At 36.5% G+C, this 23,897-nt stretch overlaps 1 protein-coding gene across 3 annotated transcripts in view; it reads right to left on the bottom strand.

The window, feature by feature from the left end:
* Positions 1 to 2,032: 2,032 nt before the first annotated feature.
* The window catches only part of CNPY1 (canopy FGF signaling regulator 1), a 148,154-nt gene continuing 126,289 nt past the window's right edge, over positions 2,033 to 23,897 (bottom strand). For all 3 annotated transcript variants that reach the window (XM_036761255.1, XM_036761252.1, XM_036761254.1), the window contains 3 exons: positions 8,464 to 8,667; positions 6,551 to 6,647; positions 2,033 to 2,599 (listed from right to left, as the gene is read on the bottom strand). In XM_036761255.1, the coding sequence (XP_036617150.1) occupies positions 2,559 to 2,599; positions 6,551 to 6,647; positions 8,464 to 8,607 (282 nt within the window). In that variant the 5' untranslated portion in view covers positions 8,608 to 8,667 and the 3' untranslated portion in view covers positions 2,033 to 2,558. The remainder of the gene's footprint in view (positions 2,600 to 6,550; positions 6,648 to 8,463; positions 8,668 to 23,897) is intronic.

Genomic DNA, 23,897 nt, shown 5'->3' with positions numbered 1-23,897 from the left:
ATAAGAAGTACATTATTCTCATATTTTCCTGAATTTTTATTTAAATAAAAAAGTTTTTTATTTTAATAAAATTGGATTATTTTCTCATTAATTTTGCTTGGCTTGCCTCCCAACTTGAGAACCCAGTTTTTGGTGAGTATGTATCAATTAAGAAATGAAAAAGTAGTTACAAGGGCAGTGAAGATGGTCTTCTACAACCCTCTATTGTAATTTATTAGCAAAAGTCTAGAGATGTCATAGTGGCTAAGAAGAGTGAAACTTGGATTCATGAGAAACACATTGGTTTTTGTATGGCACAACCTTTTTTTTAATGATCAATTTAAGCAGCTACAGATATTTTGATGGGTTAAACAAAAACTTTAAAAAAAACCTTACAAATTACCCAAAATGATCTTTGAAATTTTTATAGAAAGGAAATAAGCAATGCTAATTATGCGAGACACCAAGATGCCAAGACCCTTGCAAGATATCGAACCACTTTCACTGGAAAATGCAAGAAGAATGTGCAAATAGAAAAAAAAATCTTAACAAAGCAGTATATGGTAGCTGTGTTAGTAAAAGGTATTTATAATCTCCATTCAAAACAGAAGCATCAGCATCAGCATAAGGAGGACATTAGTTAGTCTAGGGGAAACCTGAGTCCATCTAGTGAGCACATGGACAAAAATTAGAATTTTCCAGCTTGAAAAAATTCTGGTTGAAGAATTGTTAGAGTTTACTAGTCAGGGTGGGAAAAGTATTCCAGAAACTTGTTTGTGATTTGGAACAGGTTAATATTTTTTAATAGAAATTTTAGAGTGGACCAGAAGCCATTTGCTAAAATGATATTTTAATATAAGGCTAGTAAGTACTCTTTGATGTGTACCATCTTTCCATGAAGGTAATTCATTGGTAAACTGTCTTACAAGTTTATATTCCTATCCAGAACATTCACTAAAAAAAATCCAAGTCATGACCATGCTGATGACAGTGATTTAGATATGAATTAAATTTTAAATGGACATATTTCCATATATATATTTAAGATAGAGGGATTTATGATACAAAAGACAAGTAATAGTTTAGTCTCCTTACTGAAAAAGGTGACAGTTACTTATTAATCCTCTTTTTATTTTATATCTACTGTAGCCTAAGTATAGGAGTTCAGACAAATTATGGTATACTCACTTATTTTGCTTTGTGAAGAAAGAAGAAATATGTCAATGCTTTAAAATAAGACTTGCATCTCTCTATTTTAAAAACTGAAACTGTCTTAAAACTGACAAGCCCATTTGTGGGCACAGTGTCTATACACAGAAAATAATAAAAACGAATGAAAACTCTTTATATATTTTCCTAAACTTGAAAAGTTTTCTTGCCCACAGCCCAATTACATGACCAAAAGATGTGTGTTTTCTGAATAGGTATGTTACATGTGAAGTTTCTTTTTATACAGACAAATAGTTTTACTCTCTGCCCTATTGGGCATAGATTATAGTCATTCTCAGTGACATCAATGAGTTAAGATGAACAGATGTTGAATAAAGTATAATTCCATTGAATAGAAATTATATAGAAATGGATAACAGTCCAATAATTAATTTTTTATTATTCATTCAAAAGGCACTTATTAAACATTTACTATGTGCAAGGAGTAATAAGTATTTGTTGTATTTAATTGAAGTGCTAAGTATGGCTGAAAGTTATATCTTCCACTCTAACAAATCCCTTGTCTCTCCCTTTCCAACAACAACAACAAATGACAACAACAATATTAAGTACTGGACAATTAGTTTCAAAAATAATTTTCACTGTATGCTAGTATTAACAATTTTACCTAAGCAAGATATTCATCAGTAAAGTCAAGCATCGCTATTTATGATATCTTCTAAGAGGATATTGTGTGATTAGATAAACTTTTTAGGTATTTTGAATTTAGATTTTGATATTTTAAAACTTAAAGACCAGACCCCACTATGATTCTAAACAAAAATGATTAACTTCAGATTTCTTCCATCCTTTCTTTAAGTTTACAAGCTTAAGGTAATTATGTTATTGAAATTGATCCCTTATGAAAATCAGGGTAGACAATATTAGCCCTGAGCTAGAAAGGCTAAGAAACTACTTGCCAGTAATTATTGCTTGACTTCACATTTCCAATCAGCTGTTTGAGTAAAGTTCTTCTCTAACCAAAAAGGCATCTACTCAGAGTGCATAATTTGCTAAAAACTTATTAAATTCTTATTTGTGTTTATAGGAAATCTTCCCACAACCTTCCAAGAAAAATGCATTTATCCCCCAAGTTTCACATCATCAAAAGCAACAGAATCGACATGGATGGATTCTATAATTTTACCTTCAGAAACTATTCAGAGGAATGAGTTCATCATTGTGTTTTTCATTTTAAAAATTTTTTTCTCAATTTTAGCCATCAAAAAACTTAGCACATACTTAAGGCAGAGGCATGAGTACTGATTATGGTGATGAAAGGCATGTAGCGACAGAGAACAGTCATTGACCTTTGGGGGAGGGGAGAGATTGTCACCTTACTTCTCCTTATAACTAGTAGATCGGTCGTCTTAAAGCTCAGTGTGACTTGTAGAAGAAGCATCACAAAGATCTGGAAAAAGAAGAGTGAAATTACATTACTGCCATGCCCAGTTAGCTGGACATAGTTTTGGAGGTATGGTTAAGCAAAACCTTCCCTGACATAAGTTTACCATTTGCCACACTAAAAGGTACCATGTTTATCATTTCCTCAAAGCAGCAGTGATGAAGAGGGAATAGATACCTAGGTACCACATCCATTCTTCATTTGAACTCTGTTGGTGCCAATGATGTTTAGACTATTCCCAGTCAATAATTCCAGCCCTGTATTTTAGATTTAAATAGTTTAAATCTGGCCTTTGCACACTGAAGTGAGTTCTTTCCTATGCTGGATAATAAAAGCAAAACTAGTTAGAGGTTGAAGGAAGTGAATACCAAAGTGTATTTTTATTTAAATGCTTGAATATATATCTTGGAGTTCTTTGCCACATTCTGTGTCCTATATTTTCAATTGGTTTGTGAAAAAAAAAATCTGCCTGGTCAGTTAGCCTTTTTTGGGGGAAAGTGATGGTGCTTTTAATTTTTTTATACTTGAGGTTTTAAAACCATAGGATGAATTATTTGAAGTATATGTTTTGTGTGTGTGTGTGTACATATACACACAATGTATACTAACACAAGCCTTTTGGATTTGTGATGAACTAGGGTTTGTTCCCTACCTTAGCCTGCTTTAAATTAGGACTTTTTATCCTATTTGGATCAATCAGAAATTAGAGTCACCTACCGTGCAAATTATTGACTTCTGATCAGCAAAATATCTTTTCAAAGAACATAAGGTTTTGTGCCCAACCAATAATTTTATGAAGCAAACTCAGTAAGTTCATTCTCATTCTTTGGCTAGGAAAAACTTGTCTAATGAGAAATGACCCCATAATCTTCTATCTCATGCCCAAGATCAAATTATATTGAATATCTTTTCCTCTTGATTGGAAGGGTGGCAACAACAAATGCATATCCAAGTACGAGCCCTTAACAACATTTCGAAACAATGGCAAAATTATTATAGACATCTAGAAATGCTACTTCTGACCCAAAGTTGACATAAGGTTCATTTCCTCTTTTTCCCTTATTAATAGGAGATGTAATTGTAATTGCTTCATATGAGGCTTATCTTTACTGACAGATGTTTATGTTTATCAAAAGTCAGGTGAAATGAGCCAGTTTCCCAACACTCTTCTAAGATGAAGGTTAAATTCAAAATCTATAGATATGCAAATTCACTATCAATTTTAATGTCAAATCTTTTTTAAAATAGCATTCTTTTTGTTTCTATAATTAATCTTCAAAAAACTAACAGCTGTACATTTTTAACAGTCCCTAAGACAGTGCTCTAAACACATAGTAGGTGCTCAACATAGATCTTTGTTGATTGATTCAGTTTCCTAAACATAAAAGCATGCCTTTGTGCATGTGGAAACACATATTTATATAATTAACTATTTGGAAAATAGCCATAGTTTGGAAACTACATCATTAAGAATATACGATAATGACAAAAGAAGTTGATGGGATGTTTTTATTAAAAAATAGAGTATTGCTATAATCATATTATCTATCAGATCAATTAAGTCATATGGATCTTTAGGTAACAATTTGAATGTACTTAGATTTTTTAAAAGGAGGACACTTTTCCTGTGTTCTAGGACCATTTTTGAAATCAGCCAGAAGTGTTGAAGACAGTCTATTAGCTATTATTTTCTGCTGTGCCCATCATCGCTGTGCTTTGTTTTTACTATGCTTTTTAGGTATTCACCCTTCTTCCCCCCCACCAAAAAAATTCATTTTTTGATTTTTTAAAATGTCATTGATAGTGTACCATAGACGCTTAACTGTAAATCACTTTAAAAGGTGGGGTGGCTTTTATTTTAGCATTATGATCTCCACTTAAGCATAATATAGAATTTATTCTCCCTTTATTTTTATCAAGAAGATTAATATTCATATAAAAACATACCTAGAAAGACCCAGAAGAATATTGGCAGCTATAGCACTGGTATGTTATCCTGCATTTTGATTGGTTAACTTTCAGTGTCTTTTCTAGTACTCATACTTCTAGACAATCATAGTTCCATTTGGCATAGCAGATGCTGATTGGAGTAAACTCTACTTTTTATCAAATGCCTATTAAGGATAGTCTATCTGAATACCTTTTATTTGAGCCTTCTAAAATAGCAATGATTTCAGAAGTTTATTAATCAAAATGTTGCTTTCTTAGTTACACTTAACTCTTTCAGTTGTATCTATGAATATATATATGTATATATATATATATATATATATATATACTTATTTACATATATGTGTACACATAGGATGTGAAAGGCAAAAGATCATGAAACATTTTTAAACCCAACAAAAGTAACCTCGGAGGAGGTTCTTTCTCCTCCATTCCTTCTAGTTAGATAGTTCTTGTAAACATTTCATGAAACTTTCCCAATCCCCTCTATATCATGAGATTGGGTGTAGATATAGCAGAATTATTATCATGAAGCTATGTAAAATACAAAGACTGTAGTAAGTAGAAAAGTACTGGCAAACAAGCATGCCACAAATCATTCATGAATATTTTGTTCATTCCTGGATAAGCAGGTCTTTGAACTCTTTGGAAAACTTTTCTTAAAGAAAAAAAGCCATCCATCATTAGTAAAGATTGTGGCACAAAGTTATTGATGCTAATTTCTGCTGTCACTACATAACTTATCTCAAAACAGTCACAAAAATTCTAAATTGCCAAATAGTTTTGACTTCATCACTCCCCTCCCCTCAACCCCTACTCCCAATTGGATTCTGAAAGAAAACAACCAAGCTGCTTGCATGGGGAAAAAAAATCCTGAAATATCCAGCAAGTTGAGACTTCTAGACTATTTCATTATAATTTTAGATCATAAGGTTTATGCTTTAGTACACAAATATTTGTAACCAATATTGGAGGAAAGTTATAGAAATGAACCATCTGTTTACAACTTTTTGGCTCTTCTGCTTCAGGTTCATCAGATTTTAGCATGAACAATCTGTTAAATGGTATCTTGAACTTCCAATGGGGCATACTACTGTTGCAGCCATTGATTTAAAATCATTAATGGCTTCATGCATATTCTATCATTGTAGTTAATGAAAAAAACTTTCCAAAAAAGGAAGGTCCAACTTAGACTATATTTTTATTAAAGTATAGAAAGGAATTAAAATTATGTACTGTTGTTTTACATATATATACATACATACACACACTATACACATTACAAAATGCATAGAACAGATATGGGTATCAACTTTCTATACAGCAAATCAGATACTTGGGATTTTTTTCTGTTTTCAGAAAATATATATATATATATGTATGTTTCAAGAAGTGTTTTCAGTATGTGTTTCAGAATTTTTGTTCAAGCAAAAATGTTTTGAAGCACATTTCCTTAAAACAAAAAAAAGACACCCATACAAAAAGGCTCTCACTAGCAAACAAAAAACAAAAAAAAACTTTCAAAGTTCTTAATAGTTTCGGGTTACATCTCATTACTCATGCAGCACTGGCTAGCACTAACGTCATAAATCTTCGACAACTGGGAGACAGCACAGAGAGATTCTCTTCTCCTGAATGGAAACCAGTTTCTAAAAAGAAAGGGATAAAAATCATGTCTGAAATTTTTGGCTAGCACTAAAAGAGAAGGTGCTAGGTGATATTCTGAGTGTTTAGATCCTGGTGAAAATAAATGTGTGGTCAAAAAAAAGTGAAATAAGCCACCATGTTGAGATACCTTAACAGCCTTCGTGGGTTTGGGTTCTGTTTTGTTTGCTTCTTTAATCTCACATGGTGACGTCCTTGTTTTAACTACAGCTTGTTGCACCAAAGTAGTAGACTAGGTTTGAAAAAAAAACCTTGAAATAATGTTGAGTAAGAGAGAGAGAGAGAGAGAGAGAGAGAGAGAGAGAGAGAGAGAGAGAGCACATGTTACATCAGACACAGTACCTGATTTTTCACTGCACAACTTGTCAGCTAGATGGTCTGCCTCCTGGGCGATAAGTGAGAATATTTCATCTTCATATTCTTCTATTATAGTTTCACACTGTAAAAATATAATAAAAACACATGTGTACACATACACAATATATATACACATACGTATAGAGCTCCTTGTTAGAAAAGACCTAGTAAAATTCTCATTAGACAAGGCTATAAACCCATATTATCAGGATAGTCTTCTTTTGGGGGGGGGGTGCTACCCTTCTCAGTCTACTAGAATATTGTACTGGGTTAGCACCCTTCCAAGAATGTTAATTACATCATTTTTTACGATGATATAACTATTGGGTTTGGAGAGGGAGAAGGAAAAGAGTTTATTTTGTATTATTTAATTTCGTTTCTCATCTTTAAATTGATAATTCATTAAGGGAGCTGAAAGTAATCATTTATAATTGTAATTTTTCCTTTAAAAACCCACCATGTTTTAAAAGAGTAGCTTTTTGGTCAAAATGCTTCTTTTAATTTAACATAATAATTCACTTTGTGGTTTTCTATAATGTGAAGACAATTACAATCACCTATCAATCCAAACAAACTCACTCATCTTCAATTTCACTGTAGATACCATGTTTGACAGCTACTTATGGAAGTTTCTTTACACCCTGTTTTTTTTAAAAAGCTAACTGTAATTTCACCACTGAGGGAGTAGGGAGAAGCGTGATATTTCATACAAGGAGAGAGGGGGCTCGCACTTGCCTCATGCATTTGGCTAGCCTGCAGTCTAACTTCAGCATATCTCTGAAGTCCAGAAGCACATTTCTTTTTTTGGGGGGGGTGGTCTCCACTTCCAGGGATTGGGAATGTGTTTCACTAAAGCTTGCTATAATCTTACTCAAAATTTCTTGTTTACTGTTTGAAAAACCAAGAAATAATGGAATTTTGGGGAAATGATTTTAAAATGAATTACAAATAAGTTTATTTTATAATATGAAACACAAAACCATTCATTTCTATTCACACTCCCAGAGTACTTTTAGAACTGAAGTATTACATTTACTTTTTAATTAAAATTAAGTCAGGGTTACCCACAGGCCTTCATTTCAAGATTTCAGCAAATCTGAGGGTTTATCAACAAGAGAACCAAATAAGCATTTCAATCTGACTTCTCTATCACTTTGTTTCACAGAAAAACATATTGCTATGTATTTTGCAAGGCACATTTTTGCAAATCAGAAAGGATGGCATTCTTGTAAAAGAAACATTATTGGAAGATGAAATTGGCATAAAGCCAACTACAGTACTTAGACCTTTGTTTAACTGAATTCTATGCCAGAGTATTTGAATTAATTCGGTAGAAATTTCTCTTTATTCTGCAAGGCCTTGGGTAAAATTAATGACACCCCAAACTCCTCCATCCATGATTTGGCTATAAATATTTGAAAATGACCTTAGTATTAATTTAGATTTTAACTAAGGAAGAATAGGCCCTGATTTCTTATGTGGAAATCTGTAAGGAGACTGTGTTTTCAACAACCAGTGCCTGGAATCGTTCCTCCAAATGAATCAAACGATTTTGAGTACTTTCTGTTTTGGGGAAAGTAAAGTCCAAACTATTTAATTTGTGAATAATACTTTTAGTTAGCATACCACCTGAAATTCCCCTTGGGTTTCTTATAAGGCAGGTTTTAAATTGAATTACTATACTACTTTGAAAAGGCAGTAGAATGACAAATTAAGTCTACGAGTAACTGAGGACTTTTTAGTGTTATAAGCTCAATCTCTGGCAGTTCTGCTTTAGTGCCATTAGAAACTTACTACCCTACCATGCTGCAAAGTGTCTTGAGATTCATCAGTAAAAAGCATGAACTAGCACTATTTTCATGGAAAGCCCAACCTGGACTATTAAGAGGATCGCTTACCGCAAATTTCAAAGGTCTGTAAGCATCAGAATAAAAATAGAATCGTTTAAATTCTTTGTATATTTTGTCCCCTTTCCTTGGAGCAAATCTCTTGAACGTCCTTGCACTGGTTTCAGAATCTTCTTCAAGTTTGTAGTCATTCATTCTCTCACACACGGTCTCCAAAACTTCTGTTAAGAATGCCTCGGACTGGGCTAAGGGAATCTATCATTAAAGAAAGTGGGGAGGAGAAGGATTTCTTAATTTTAATATTACTCAAGAGACCTTTGGAAGTCAGATTGCATGTGGAAACTGACATACATAAACTCCACACACAACCAGGCATTAATCTCTAAGTCTATTTAGCTACTCACAAAAATTACATACATAATTTACAAGGTTAGCTCTTGCTTATGTAGTATTTTGCTTAAAAAAAGGAAAAAAACCTGCACGCATTTGTAATCTACATTCAATAAAAAAGTATACATATACAACTATATGTATATTCGTAACTATTTATGTATATTTTATGTACATAGCGCACAACAAGCAAACTACAACACTAAGCCCACAAACTCTGATGGACATTTTGTTTCTCTAGGATCACAAGACATTTGTACAAATTCTTTGCTGTTTTAGCTTAAGCAGAGTTCTAGAAAAGCTCTAAGAAGACCTATAGTCTGAGCTCTCCCTTGGTCCTGCCTTGCAGCTAGCTAGCTGTTCATCAGCTCTGATGCAGCTGTTTAATCCTTCCCAAGAGGTTTTGCAAGAGGGGTTGGGGTTGGGGTTGGGGTTGGGGAGGGAGGGGGAGAAAGAAAAGAAAATTAATGGCTTACGCAATTTAACTTCTCCAAGGTTCTACTATTTCAGCTTTATTTTAGAACAGCTGGTCCATGTCTTTGTCCGTTCCTTTCCCTTCAGAATTCAGCAGAAACATTTAGACACTACCTACATACTTAGTGAGGGTCTCAACAGCTAGTGCTCTAAGGGTCAAAGAGCACCCCTCGCCCTTGGTAACCGGGACAAAAAAACTTCTCTCCAGTCTAGACAGGTCAAGGTGCACGATGCTCTGGTCCCTGTAGCTCCTTCCGGAAGGGGGCGTGAACTGAAGCCAAGTGCACAGTAAACAACAGTGCCGCATCCTTCGGCCTTTAGAAGATTTTTTTTTTCCTCTCTCCACCCTCTGCTGATCAAAGTAGGAAGTTTTCATGACAACCATAGTGAAAGGGGCTGAATCACAAATGAACTCGATTTCTGCAATGTTGATATATCCAGTCTTTATTGTCTCTTTTCAGACACAGTATGAACCCTTCCGGTCTCAATGATTACATTACAGAAGCACTTTCACATGTGCTCCCCATTTACACAAAGGTTTCCTTGCTTCACCACCATCTGGCCACAAATCAGATAAATAAAAGCTCGAGAATTAAAATTGAAGCCAAGTTTTTGTTTGTGGTGTGTTTGTGTGTGTGTTTTAAAAACTAGGTTCTATTATGATTCACACTCCCATTGCCATCCAACCCCAGTCTCAATATGGAATCCACTCTTTTTTTTAAAAAAAAAAAAGTGAAACTCTGGAAAAGAATGCCAAAAGACAAACACTACTGAAGAACTATCCTCTTTCCCCCTACGTTATTCTAGGCCATATGCACAACTTGCAGCTTCTTCACTCTCCAAAACTTGACTTTAGTTTTTTGGTTTAGAAACACATTTCCGGGAAACTTGATTTATTCTTTGGAATATTAAAAATTCTAAAAACTCATGTGAATTGTTCGGGGTGAAGAAAATAAGTAAGTACCAATGTATAGTACAAGTGGCTAAAACGAGTGGTTTTAAAATACACACTCTAACACAAGGGATGCTTTAGTTTTATCTTTGGGGGAAAATGCACACACAACAGGTGAAATGTTATGTATGTTAATTTCAATTTGGGATCAAGAAATGACATAATAAAGGCCTATTATTCACAAGATAAATTAATATAAAAATTATGCATAAATTTACAAATGAAATAGAATTTATAGGTAAGGTAGAAATATAGTTTGAATAATCATATTACAATAGCTAAGGATTAAAACACAGTATGTTTATCACTAGGAAGAAGCTAGAAATGCAGAGCTGAATAGCTGAATTAGCTGACCAAGGGAGCCCAACAACAGAAGGATTTTCCTGGTGGATGTATTTTAAGTACACTTAAGCATTCACTGTCTGGTTGCCAGCAAGATTTTATTTTTAAGTTCTGAAGGCAGATCCCACCCCCTTTTAAATCCAAATGATTTTCAAGAAATCTCTCTCTCTCTCTCTCTCTCTCTCTCTCTCTCTCTCTCTCTCTCTCTTTCTCTCATCTCCCCCTTTTCTCCCCCTGTCCTCCTCACACCCAATCAGAAAAGCTAATGCAGTGACTTCGGGAAAATATATAGGATGACATCACATGGCTGACAAGTATAAGACTTTTGAAAGAGACCTCCTAGAAACCTAGACATAATTTCAGAGTAGAACATTACTAACGATTATAAATATTTTGGTGCTGAATAGAAGCAGTATTTTTTCCCCAAACAAACTTAAATACCTACTTGGTTATTAAACTGGTGAACCTGGAAGAAAAACGTGTGAAAATGTACCCGTACACATTCTACTAGTATACACGGAAGTCAGTATAAGCTGTTTCTTAAAGAGTTCTATTTATCTGGGATATATGCACAATTATTTATCAAAGGACATCTCCCCTCATGCCCCCCCCCCAACCATTTGACTTGTCTGTTTTCCTTAGTTTTCAAACATGATACCTGGATGTTTAAATAAAACAGGATATTACATAGCTTTTTAAAAAAATACATTATCTTTAACAGGTTCCACTATGATATATTAACTAAGGCTTAATGTTAAAATTCTTAAGGCAGCAAATTGTCCTTCGTGTATTTAGCTGGTGCAGCAGAACATCATAGAAATGATTCACAAAGGTCTTCCTGCCCCTTTTTTCCTTAAGAGAAGTTACATAATTATTCAGTGCTCGATGAAACTAAGAAAGAAAAAACCCCACTAGATAACTTCCTTAGGTTTGATCAATCACATAAAAGATTTCATTTTATATTGTCAATAGGATTGAGTTTGGAAATATAGATAATAATGCCCATAGACCATGCTTTTCGGTTCTGAGGAGATATACTTAGGGGAACTTGTATGATGGAGTTCAAAGAATTGTATTTTCCTGAACTGTCCTGAGTAAATTTAAACAATGTTCACTGAATAATTGAGCCTCTTTTTTTCTTGAAAAGTGTTTTGATACTAAGAGAGTAATAAGTATTGGACAAGTGGAATAAGACTAAGTCTTTCTTTCTATACTGTGAAGATTTTGAATAGTACTTGTCAATAAAGCAACTCCTATTGTAATCTTACCGGAGACATGGGCCTCCACCCCTAAAAGACCGTCTCAGAGATACTAACCTCATTAAAATATGAATGAAGAAGGCAGCCATCATTGTAATGGGAGAAAGCCATTTTACCCAGCACAACATTTTCTTATCTGCTGTTGCTTTTATGTAGGCACCTATGTCTTACATGATCTAAATCCAAAATTGAGCTCTGGTCTAACATTCATTGCAATTATAGTACACCCAAGATGAAAGTTAATCTTAAGTGTTCTAGCTTTTCAAGTGAAATCTCCAACTCTTGCTTAGTATTCATGTATATAACATATAATTTGTGGTTTTTTTTAAAATCTAATTTTATATCTGTTTACAGTTGTTCTGCTGAGTCTGTCCAGGTCAAATGATAATCAAAATGAGAAGCATCCCTTGATCCCAACTTTAAAATTGAGAGAAGTCAGGGCAACTTTCATCTATGCCTTTAGCCTGCAGAAAACTCCAGCCGGTGAATTTATTAGAGACCACTATGACAACACTTTAATAACAGGCAATTACAGGATGCTTCCCATGTTTGTTCATTACTATGTCTCTGTTAATCTTGTAGTAAATTTCTTGGTTGATAGCTATCACAAGCATCACCAGGAATACAATTATGTTCCAGGGCACAATAATAGGTGGGAACTGTCATTGTGGGAGAGCTGGCTATTCCAGGCCCAATCTGCTAAGCTGAAATAGATTTCAACTCATTTTTAGAGTTCCACAGTTTCATCTTTGGGATAATGGGCTGCTGTTTGCACTATCTGGCTACTTAGAACTTATCTGATACTATTGCCAAGAGTTAGTTGATATAGAAATTTTAATTGCATTGAAGAAAACATTGTATGCAGTTTAATCACTAATTTTTCATCCTTAAAAACATTGAAATCATTTCTGATATTAGTTAAGAGTCAATATTTAGAAGGGAAAATTCAAAGCCCTCATTTGCTCTAGGCTACAGCAGAGGAAACATGAATTCTGAAACTCTCGCAAGGCTGATGAGATATATAATTAGCTATTATGTTAATTGAGTCTGCTATGAGTTTGTTGTATGAGATTTCTTCATATAATATGCAAATAGCATCTAAGGTTTAGTTTTATTAGGCAATATAATTAGAAATTTTCTAAAGGAGTGAATTTCAATGAGGAATAATAAAGGTTGGTAAAATTTCAGTTTACTGGGGAACAGAGAAATTGCAGCCCATCTGGACTTAATCAATAAAAGAGGTTTTAGGCAGCATATGTTTAGAGAGCAAAGCCAAACAGTGTACCAGATAGAGTAGAATTGCTCAATCCATCTTTTCATCATAGATTCTCTGTTAAAAGGAAAATGAGTTTCTTTCATAAATGGAATTTGGGAGCAGGATTTCTGATTTTGGCGAAGTGACTCAACACAAATACTGTGACAAGTTTATAAATATCACCTGTCCCAAACCCAAGAGGACTTGGGCAACTGTAAAAATGACTCATTTCTACAAATTCATTTTAAACCAAGTACTTCCTAAGCATTTCCCACTTCTGTTACTGAGTGGCAATGGTTTTACCTACAAATTAGTTAGGTACATGCCTGGGCTGTTCAGACTACCAAAATAAGATCAACATTACTTTTGAAAATTCAGCCACCCACATCCTGCAAATTTAATAACCAAGTCTCGGTTATATTTCTCATCCTTTAGCTCTCATTTTGCCTCATAGTGACAAACCATATATTAAGCAAAATAATTTAATGGATAAATTCTATATAAATTCTATAAATCACTTTATAGAATATTAGAAAATGGGGAACATCTAACAACTGCCAGCTTCCAGAAAATTTTTCAAAAGAACATTACCTGTTCCTTGTTATGAGATACAAATTTGGTTTTTGTATTTTTAAAAATCCCCAGTTGATCTTGTTTAAAAAAACCCAAACAAACTGCAAAATCCATAGTTGCATAACAGAGAATTCAAGTAAAGTCAAATAAATCAGTTCTATCCCCAGGAAAGACACTTCATTCCCAGCCTAAGAAGTACTGTTGTCTTGGACTGTGGGTCCATTTACATGAAACTTTCTTGAGCTTTTGCCCTCTAGCCAACATGCACCAGAGCACCAGATTAGGATACTAGTGAGTTGTTTTTTTTAAGTAAAATCATTGTAGAATCAATACGGGCAAAAGGGACAGAAAGGGCAAGAGCCTCAATTAACAATATACACACATACTTACATATATGCACATATATACATGTGCATTTGTATATAAACATGTATTATAAATGATCTTAAAAATATAGTTAATACTAGAGGAGTCTCTTCCATTATTCCATGTCAGATAAAAAACATAGCCCCTCCCTTGGAGCTAGGCACGCCTGGTAAGAGGGATGATATATTCTAGTCAGTGATGGGCACAGCTTTATTTTTACATTTGGTTTGAATAGAATAGGGAACAAGTGATATATGCATGGCTTCATTTTTGAGCATGTTTCACAATTTGTGGTTCAAAGAGAATTGGTGTGTCCTCCCCACCCTCTGGACCATGGAATAACCAGGTACTAACTGGTGGTTATCAAAATATAATGCTGAAACAACCTTCCTTGCAGGCCACCTTCCCAAACAGAAAGAGTGAAAAGTCACATTCTTGGAGACTTCCCTGGCATTCCCCAGCACTGTCATCTGTACATATGGCAACCAGGAAGAGTCTCTGTGAAAACATTAGGGGGTCGGGAAGAAGACGGACAAGTACATTGGAGGATCAGATGAGAAAATGTTGTTTCATCACCACAGATGTGGAATCATACACACACACACACACACACACACACACACACACACACACACACACGCTCTAGGTCCTGCCAGACCTACATGCACATTATGCGTGTGAGCCAGCTGGTCACAGAGCTGACAAGCAAGCCAGAAAACTTTGTATGGCTTGAGGGTGAGGCCAAAGACAGCTGAAAGGAGGGGGGATGAAAGGTTTCCTGACATTCTGTTCAACCTTACCCATTCTTTATTCACAAGAAATAACGTGGAGCTGCAGGCACCCCGTTTCCAGCCTGGCCTCAACACCAGCTAAATAAGGTGCAAATATCACACACCATCTCTACCCTCGGCCCACTCTGTCCCACGGCTTGCTGTCTTTTCCCCCAGGAACTGTTGGGAGAACAATTCACTGTTGGCTTCAGGTTTCTGACTTGGAAGAGTAAAGAGCGGTAAGGAAAGAAGGAAGACTCCTAACATGGTTGTATGATATTCCCTGCCTCCCCAGGTTACTAGGGCCACATCTGAAGAAACCCTTATTTGCCATCTGCTGTCTAAGATCTTTATTGTGGCATAGACCTCCACGACTATGGAAGTCGCCATCAATGGTCACCTAAGATGATACTAACTAAAGCTGAAATAAGAAGGACACAAAGTTCACAAAGCCCTTTTTATAGATTATCCCATATGAACCTTACAACAACAGTGAAAAGTTGGTACCTCATTTTCAAGATGAGGAAACTGAGGCCCAGACAAATGAAGGGACTTGCCAGTTAGTAAGTACGAGAGCCCAAGAGGCTTCCCCGTTCAAAGTCAGCACTCTATCTACTAAGCAATAGACCCCCCTCCTCATTTACTAGAAAACCAAAAGTAGAGTTTTCAGTCCCCCAAAATTAAGAGTTCAAAGGGGCATTTATTCTAAAGTTGTTCTAATGCTTAACTAGAACTCACCGGCACATGACCCGTAAGATACTGCTTAGCTCTAAGGAATCAGAAAGGTTCTCATTACATTTGGCAGGGGCTCAACATAGGATAGTGGTGAGAGAAACGAACAGCTTCAGGAATATTTGTGCCAGTACTTAGGAAAAAAAGATGAAATAATAATATATTACCTGTATATTTAAATATAGCTTCAAGATATATATATACACATACATACCACCCATATATTTAAAAGTGGCTGTATCTTATTTAATCCACACAACAAACTTGGGAGGTGGTCAGACCTTGAAGTCCTAACTCTGTCACTACTAGTTATGCAACTCTGTACATGTCACTACTGTGTGTCTCAGTTTCCCCATCTAAAAAATTTGGGGAAAATACTTGCACTCCCTACCCTTACAGAATTGTTGTGGGGCAAGTGTTTTGCCGCCCTTAAGGAATTGTGCAATTGTGGATTATGATTATTAGTGAAAATATGATTAGCCTTACTTTCCTGATGAAGAAAATGAGACAGAGAGGTTAAAATGATTGGACCTAGGTCACACAGCCAGCAAGTGGCAAAGCCAAGGCTCAAACCCAGGTCTTCACATTCCTAGTCCAGTCAGCGTCTTTTCACCTCCCTTGTAAAGTTTGCACTTCATTTTAGATAGAGGAGGGGAAAAGGAAGTGAAATGAAACCATTTCATTATGCCTAGGAAGTCCTTTGGGCAGCTAGGTGGCACTGCAGTGGATAGAGCATTGGGCCTGGAATTAGGATGAATCATCTTCATAAGTTCAAATCTAGCCACAGACACTTATTAGCTGTGTAACCCTGGTCAAGTCACATAACGCTGTTTGCCTCAATTTCCTCAACTGTAAAATGAGCTGGAAAAGGAAACGGCAAACCACTCCAGTATCTTTGCTAAGAAGACTCCAAATGGTGTCACAAAGGGTCAGACATGACTGAAATAATTGAACAGTAGCAATGAAGAAAGTCCTTTAAGGCAAGACCATTTAATAGTAATAGGAGGACTTAGGGGCCTCCAGAAAGGAAGTAGAGCGATATTCCACTCATTCCTATCCTTTCTAAGGCCTGAGTTAGTTCCAAGAGAGCTGATGGTGTGTTGCTTTGAACATCTTCAGTGGGGACAAACCTTCAGCCTTTGCAAGTGTTTTTGGTTTTTTTTAAAGAGATGAAAGCCATCTAGAGTCAAATTTGGAGAATAAGATGGCTGAGCAAGCTGGGCAATGTCTCCCCCCACTTCTTAAAAAGAGCGATAATAAGGTAACCAGACTTTATTTTCCCTTGTGGCTTGTAACCCAGCTGTGAAATTCTGGTACTGTCATTAAAAAATTGGTTTCATTATCTTTTCTTTCCACCTCTTGCACCTTAACAATGAAAGTTAGTTAAGTTTCATGTGACACAGAATTGGGCAGGTAAGGAATGTAGGGTTCTAGAACAGGAGGCTAAGAACATGCCCAGGTGAGATTTTCCCATTCAAGTGTCAAATGATCACCTATAAGATAGGGAAGATATTTATTATCACTATGTAATAGCAATAGCTAGCATTTATGTAGCACAGAGGTTCGCAAACTTGTTTGGCGTGCCACTCCTTTAAAAAAATCACTCAACACCCCCTGGAAACCTACTTTCTTTAACCCTTTAATGTTTTTTAAAAAAAATTGCATCATTTCAAAAATATATATTTTTAAATGGCATATCTTAAATTTAATAATTTATTATAAATTTGTGGGGGGGTTCCTGCATTGAAATTTTGATGATGTAATATTGCATCATGTAACCACATAGTATCACATTATAAATATGTCATTACATGCCCATATTTCTGCCAATGCATGCCGGACTTCCTGACAATGTGAGATACACTAGCCTGCCAACAAGTCCACTGTCGGTGGACTTGGCCACCTATCAGTTATAACTTGCATTTTGTGTGTTTATTTGGAACATAATGAAATCACTGTAACTTTAACTCTTTTACACAACAGATGAAATATGTATGAATGATTTTTTAGAATTTTCTTCTCTTCTCTTCTTTCTTTGTGCTTCCACCACCCCCTGGACCTGAGGTTATTACCACCCCCAGTGCCTTGGATTGTCCCAGCACCTCCTAGGGGGCAATCTCATCCACTTTGGGAACCTATGCACTTTGAGGTTTGCAAAGCTTGTATCTTCTCATTTGATCCTCACAACAACCCTGTGAAGAAGCCTCTATCATCATCCTCATTTTACAGATAAGTAACTGAGGCTGAAAGAGGGAAGTGACAGGGCTAGGTAGGATCCCAGCTCAGATAAATCCTCTAGCTGAAGAAGTTGAAGGAATAGTCATTAAGATCATGCAACTGGATAATAAGAAAATGGAGACTAGAAAGCAACTCAGTATCGTAGAAAGAATGCCAGATTTGGCAGCAGAGTGCCTTGGGTTCAATCCCAGCTTTATCACTTAATAGCCCCGTGGTCTTGGGCAAGTCATTGAACATTTCTGCGTCTAAGTTTCTTCATCTGAAAAATAAGGGAGTTAGACCCTATGGACTCTAAGGATCTGTCCAACTCTAGATCTATGCTCAGGTGATTCTACAATCTCTCTGGGCCTCCATTCCCTAATTTCTAAGGTCATTCATTTATTAAATAAACATTTATTGGCACTTTTTTAAGAGCTGGGGATAAAAAAAGAGGCAAAAACCAGTCCCCACCCTCAAGGAACTTGCGATCTAATGGGAGAGACAGCATGCCAACAAATATGTACAAACAAGCTACTTACAAGATAAAGAAGAAATACTAAGAGAGGGAAGGCACTATGATTAAGAGAGGATGGAAAGGCTTCCTGTAGAAGATGAGATCTTAGCTGGGACTTAAAGGAAGTCAGGGAAACTTATAGGCAGAGGTGAGGAGGGGAGAGTATTCCAGTCATGGGAGACAGCCAGAGAGAATGCCTGGAGCCAACAGATGGAGTGTCTTGTTCATAGAATAGCCAGGAGGCCAGTGTCACTGGATCAAAGAGTACATGGAGGGGAGTAAGGTGTAAGAAGACTAGAAAGGTAGGAGAGATGAGGTTTTGAAGGGCTTTGAACCCAAACAAGATTTTGTATTTGTTCCTGGAAGCAACAGGGAGCCACCGGAGTTTATTGAGTAGGTTGGGGAAGGGAGATGACATAGTCAGACCTGCATTAAAGTGAAGGAACATCATTGCCTAAATGGAGAATGGATTGGATTGGGGAGAGACTTGAGGCAGGCAGACCCACCAGCAGCCTATTGTAATAATACTGGCATGAAGTGATATGGGCCTGCATTAGAGTGGTGGCAGCATCAGAGGAAAGAGGAGGTACATATTTGAGAGATGCTGCAAAGGTAAAATTGACAGGCCTTGGTAACAGATTGGATATGGGTGTGTGTGTGTGTGTGTGTGCGTGTGTGTGTGTGTGTGTGTGTGTGTGTGTGTGTGTGTGTGTGTGTGTAAGATAGTGAGGAGTTCAAGATAACTCCTACATTGTGAGTCTGAAGGAATGGTAGGATGGTGTTAATCTCTACATTGATGGGGGTGAAAGGGGAAGGAATTTCTTAGGTCCACCCAAGTCTACCGTACTCTGAGACCAGTCAAGCTTACTCTGGGAGTTTGTTTTATGAGGTCTTCATCTCCTCTTGACTCGGGATTTTCTAGTTTAGGAACCTTTACCAAATTAGGACCAGACTGAGCCCAGAGATAATCAGCAGCAAAGAACTGGCCAAACAGAATATGCTATATAGACATAAGTTCTTGTTAGTTCTTCATATGTCTAGGGCTATATAAATATAAATATAAACATAAATATATGTGGGTCATAATCTCAATCTAGATTAAAAACATTTTATTGGGCAGTCTAAGCAAGGAAAACATATGCTTTGATTAGCTAGCTAGGTAGCTGTAAAGGTACCATCAGTTTGTGTCCATTTTCTTTGATTTTCTAAGAAACCAGAAGGACTCATTTAATACTAATGTTTCACATTTCCCCTTCCTGATAGTGGAGCTGCCCAGGGAGTATTGATCTATAGCTATATAGATAGATATAGAAATATATATATGTATAGCGAGAGAGAGAGAGAGAGAGAGAGAGAGAGAGAGAGAGAGAGATCTCCATATCATATATCATGGCTGAAGTCAAAGCCAACTAATAATAGCCGTAGTAAGGAAGGATAATTACCAAATTCATGAATTGCTCTTTGACTAACATGTCTGTTATTAAGGCAAATCATGTTTATTATAAATGAAATGATCTGCTTTATTCACTTTGTCTTGCTTTTTTCTATTTGTATCCCCAATGCTTAGCACAAAGCTTTACACAGAGTAGTTGATTAACAAATGTTTCATTCATTCAAGGCCATTGATGACCATGAATCACCATGAAAGTGTTTTTCAATTTTTAAAAATATATAGGAATTGAACAGATCTAGGATTTCACATTAGAGTCCAAGGAAAAGTATAACCCCTATGAGGAGTCATAGGGCCTTGGCACACATTTGGTACTTAATAAGTGTTTACTGCATTAAAAATGTGCAATAATTTTAGGAAAACTTCTCCATGTATTTATTAATATTCCTGTTTAAAAAAATAAACCTTAGAAAGAACATTTTGCTTCATAGTATGATATCACTGGGGCAGCTAGGTGGCACAGTGTGCCAAATCTGGAGTCAGGAAGATTCATCTTCTTGAATTCAAATCCCATCTCAGACACATACTAGCTGCATGACCCTGGGCAAGTCATTTCACCCTGTTTGCCTCAGTTGCTTCATCTATAAAATGACCTGGAAAAGGAGATAGCAAACTACTTCGGTATCTTTGCCAAGAAAACCCCAAATGGGGTCACAAAGAGTCAGACACAACTTAAAAATGACTAATCATCATCTAATCATGGTATCATGGGAAGTATACTGAAAATCAGGAAGCCTGAATTGGCCTCCTGGATTGGCCTCTTACACTGTGATCTTGGGCAAATCACAAATTCTCTGTGTCTCAGTTTCCTCATTTCTAAAAATGGGGTAATAATAACCAGTGCGCCACCCCCTCCCAAAGAATATGTTACTGAGTATGGGAATTTTAAAAAATCGGTACTGCCCCTTTTCCCTATCCCCCAGTCTTAGCCCTGCCCTGACCCGACAAAGCCCAGATATGTAACTTTGGCAAGTATTCAATCAAATAATAATAATTAATCATAGCTTACACTTATATAGGCCCTGCTATGTACCAGACACTGTGCTAAGCACTTATGAATAGTATCTCATTTAATGCTCACAACAACTCGGGAAGGTGCTGTTAGAATGTAGAATACTAGTAATTTTTAAAAGCCTTGATACTGATATCAGGGTTGTGAGAATTAAGTGAGATAATATATTTTTATTTTTAAAATGCTTTGAAAAGTATTAAATGCAATGCAAACTCAAAGTGATATGTTACATGGCCATTCAACTTAGAAGACATAGTGGAAAGAGGGAATCCAGAGACCTGAATTCTGGTCCTGGATCTTTTACTAATTATATTATGAACTCAGGCAAATCAGTTCACCTTTTGCATCTTAATTTCCTCATCTCTAAAATGAAAGTGGTTGAGCTAGATTGTCTCTAAAGGACTCCCGCAGCTCTGAAATTCTGATTCTCTTATCACATTCAACCTTCTTGTTTTAAACATGAAGAAATAAGGCCCATGGGGTACCACAACTTGCTTAGTCAAGTCACCAAGTTAGTTAGTTGCAAAGCCTGGGTTTGAACTTGAGTCTCCTGATTCTCCCTCCTATCCTTATTTCGTTTTATTGCCCCCATTAGTAAAATGAAGAGGGTAGATGAGTTCCTTATGATTTCTTCCAGTTCCATTTGTAGTAATTCTACAACTATATGATTTATGATTTTGTTTCCAGAACACTGTTGGCAAATCTTGAGTAGCCTTTTTTTTTTTTTAGCATTTTCACTCTTGCATCATTTATAAAAACAATATTCGGGATCTGGGTATGGAACAAAAATCAATTATTAAAATCTGTCTATTTCTGTTCAAGGATTCAATCGGTTTAAAAAAAAATCTACCCAGGGCCTCTTTCTCAGACTATGGCTAAAACAAGCCTCTTGGCACCTGTAAATATAAAGAGGCGGCTCTCCAATGTCCTTTCTCTCCCTCCAGTGATAGGCCTGTGTTGAATTAGTCCTGTTTGTTTATCAAAAGATTTTGTCTCTTCTCCTTAGGTTAAATTACCCTTAAGATAATTTTTTTAGAATGCATGTTTAGTTTCTGAATGTTTGTTTCGAGAGGGTTTATTTTCCCTCTAGCAGTTTTAGTATGGGCTAAGAATAGCTTAAGGTATCCATCTCAATTAAAAGTAAAATCTTCATAAGGCCACATTTTAAAGGAAGGTAGGCTACAAGATTTTGGCTGTGAATATGGTTCCTTGGCCACAGATGTCATGTACAGTCTATCATAGCTGAACCTGGGCCCAGGAAAAAGAAATAAAAATGAAGAAAATCAGTCCAACCTGATTGTTATACAGTGGAGAATGCTGAGGTCCAGAGAGGCTACAGACCCAAATTAATGATAATGATGATGATGATGATGATGGTGCCGACTAACACTTAAATAGTGCTTACTGACTTTACAATTATCTCATGTGATCCTCACTATAACCCTGAGATGTAGATGCCATTATTATCCCCACTTTAAAAATGAGTAAACTGAGGTAAACAGAGGTCAAGTAACTTGCCCATGGTTACACGGCTGGTGAGTGCCTAAGACTGGAATTGAACTCAGATCACCTAGTGAGTGCCTAAGGCTGGCTTTGAATGAAGGTCTTTATGATTCCAGGCCCAGCACTCTATCCACAGCATCACCTACCTGGCAAGAGGGAGAGCTTCAGTAACACAACTTCTGTCTCAAGGCACTTTATGCCCAGTTGTCCCAAGAAGCCTAGGCTTCTCTTCTTTGTGACCAGGATCTCCTCCTATCCTTTTGCTTCACATGGATTCTTATAGCTTTCCTTTTTCAGCTATGTGTGTCTTCTATTCCTCCATTAGGAGACGGATCCCTCTTTGAATCCCCAGGACTCAGTGAACTGACTTTTAAAGGTTATGTGGGTAGCCGAGAAACACAGTCACTTAGAGGCAGGGTCTATCATTCTTCATTGTAGCACAGTTTCATCCTTTCTGAATTCACTCGAGGGACTTAGTCATTTCTCATGTGGGGATTACCTGGTCTGGCCACATTTTTATACTTACTTTAACACTTGATTATCTGGTCTCTTTTCTGTGATTAGGTCTAGGAAAGAGTGAAGGAATAACTCTTTTATGTATAAAATGGGAGAAATGATGCCTAGAGTATCTACCTCGCAAAAACATTGTGAGGCTCAAATTTTAGATGTCAAAACTAATAAATTTCAGTTATTATTATTATCATCACTATTGGCTAAGATAAAGTTTGGAGTTTATCTTTGAGAAGTTTTCTTTCCCTCTGTTGCTCTTCCTTTCTTCCTTTTTCCACTCCCCAAATATTGTGGATAAATGAGAGCTTGCTATATCATGGAGTTAATGCAACAGTTCTCTTCAATAAACATAGGATCAAGGCAGCTAAGTGGCGCAGTGCATAGAGCCCCAGCTCTGGAGTCAGGAGGACCTGAGTTCAAATGTGATCTCAGACAATTACCAACTGTGTGGCTAGTCCTTGGTGAGTCTCTTAACTCCTACTGCCTCCAAAATAAACAAACAAATAAATGAAAATGAATGAATGGATAGATAAATATAGCATCATGGTTCTAGACCTAGCTGACACCTCCAAGGCCATTGAGCCCAATTCTATGTGGCTGAGGACCATGTTGGGGAATTGACTTACAAGTGAGTTCACTTCAGAAAAGTGATGTGAATATCTGACTCCATGACTTTTCAAAGAAGACATAAAGGAATTTGTATAGAGTAAGTTAATCCCAAGGTTTCTTTCCCCCAACTAAAGTTGATAGGGCACACAGACCTCCCCCCGCAACACACACATATATAGGCAATTAAGTCAATCTAGGTTCTCTTTTGCATTCCCCATCTCCCCTTTCAGCACCCCCCTTTTTTCTACTGATATACTCTCACCTCTAGATACCTAGTGCTCTAATATTGACCCCAGATATCCAGTGAACCCTATCTTGGTGTTTCATTGAGGCCCATGCTCCATATATAGAAAAGAAAAGAGCCCTAGGTCTGCTAGCAAAGGTCGCTTAATACTTATGTGACCACAGGGAAATCATTTAATCTCTCTGGACCTTAGTTTCTTTATTTGAAAAAGGAAAGGATTGGATCAGCTTACCTCTAAGGTCTCTTCCAGATCTAAATATTTGCTCCTGTGATGTTAGATCTAGCATGACATAGTGGATAGAGAGCTGATTTC

This window comes from Trichosurus vulpecula, chromosome 5, assembly GCF_011100635.1.
Source record: "Trichosurus vulpecula isolate mTriVul1 chromosome 5, mTriVul1.pri, whole genome shotgun sequence".
NCBI classification, from domain to species: domain Eukaryota; kingdom Metazoa; phylum Chordata; class Mammalia; order Diprotodontia; family Phalangeridae; genus Trichosurus; species Trichosurus vulpecula.
Note: the sequence above shows the minus strand (reverse complement) of the source record. Positions and strands in the feature narration are given on the sequence as shown.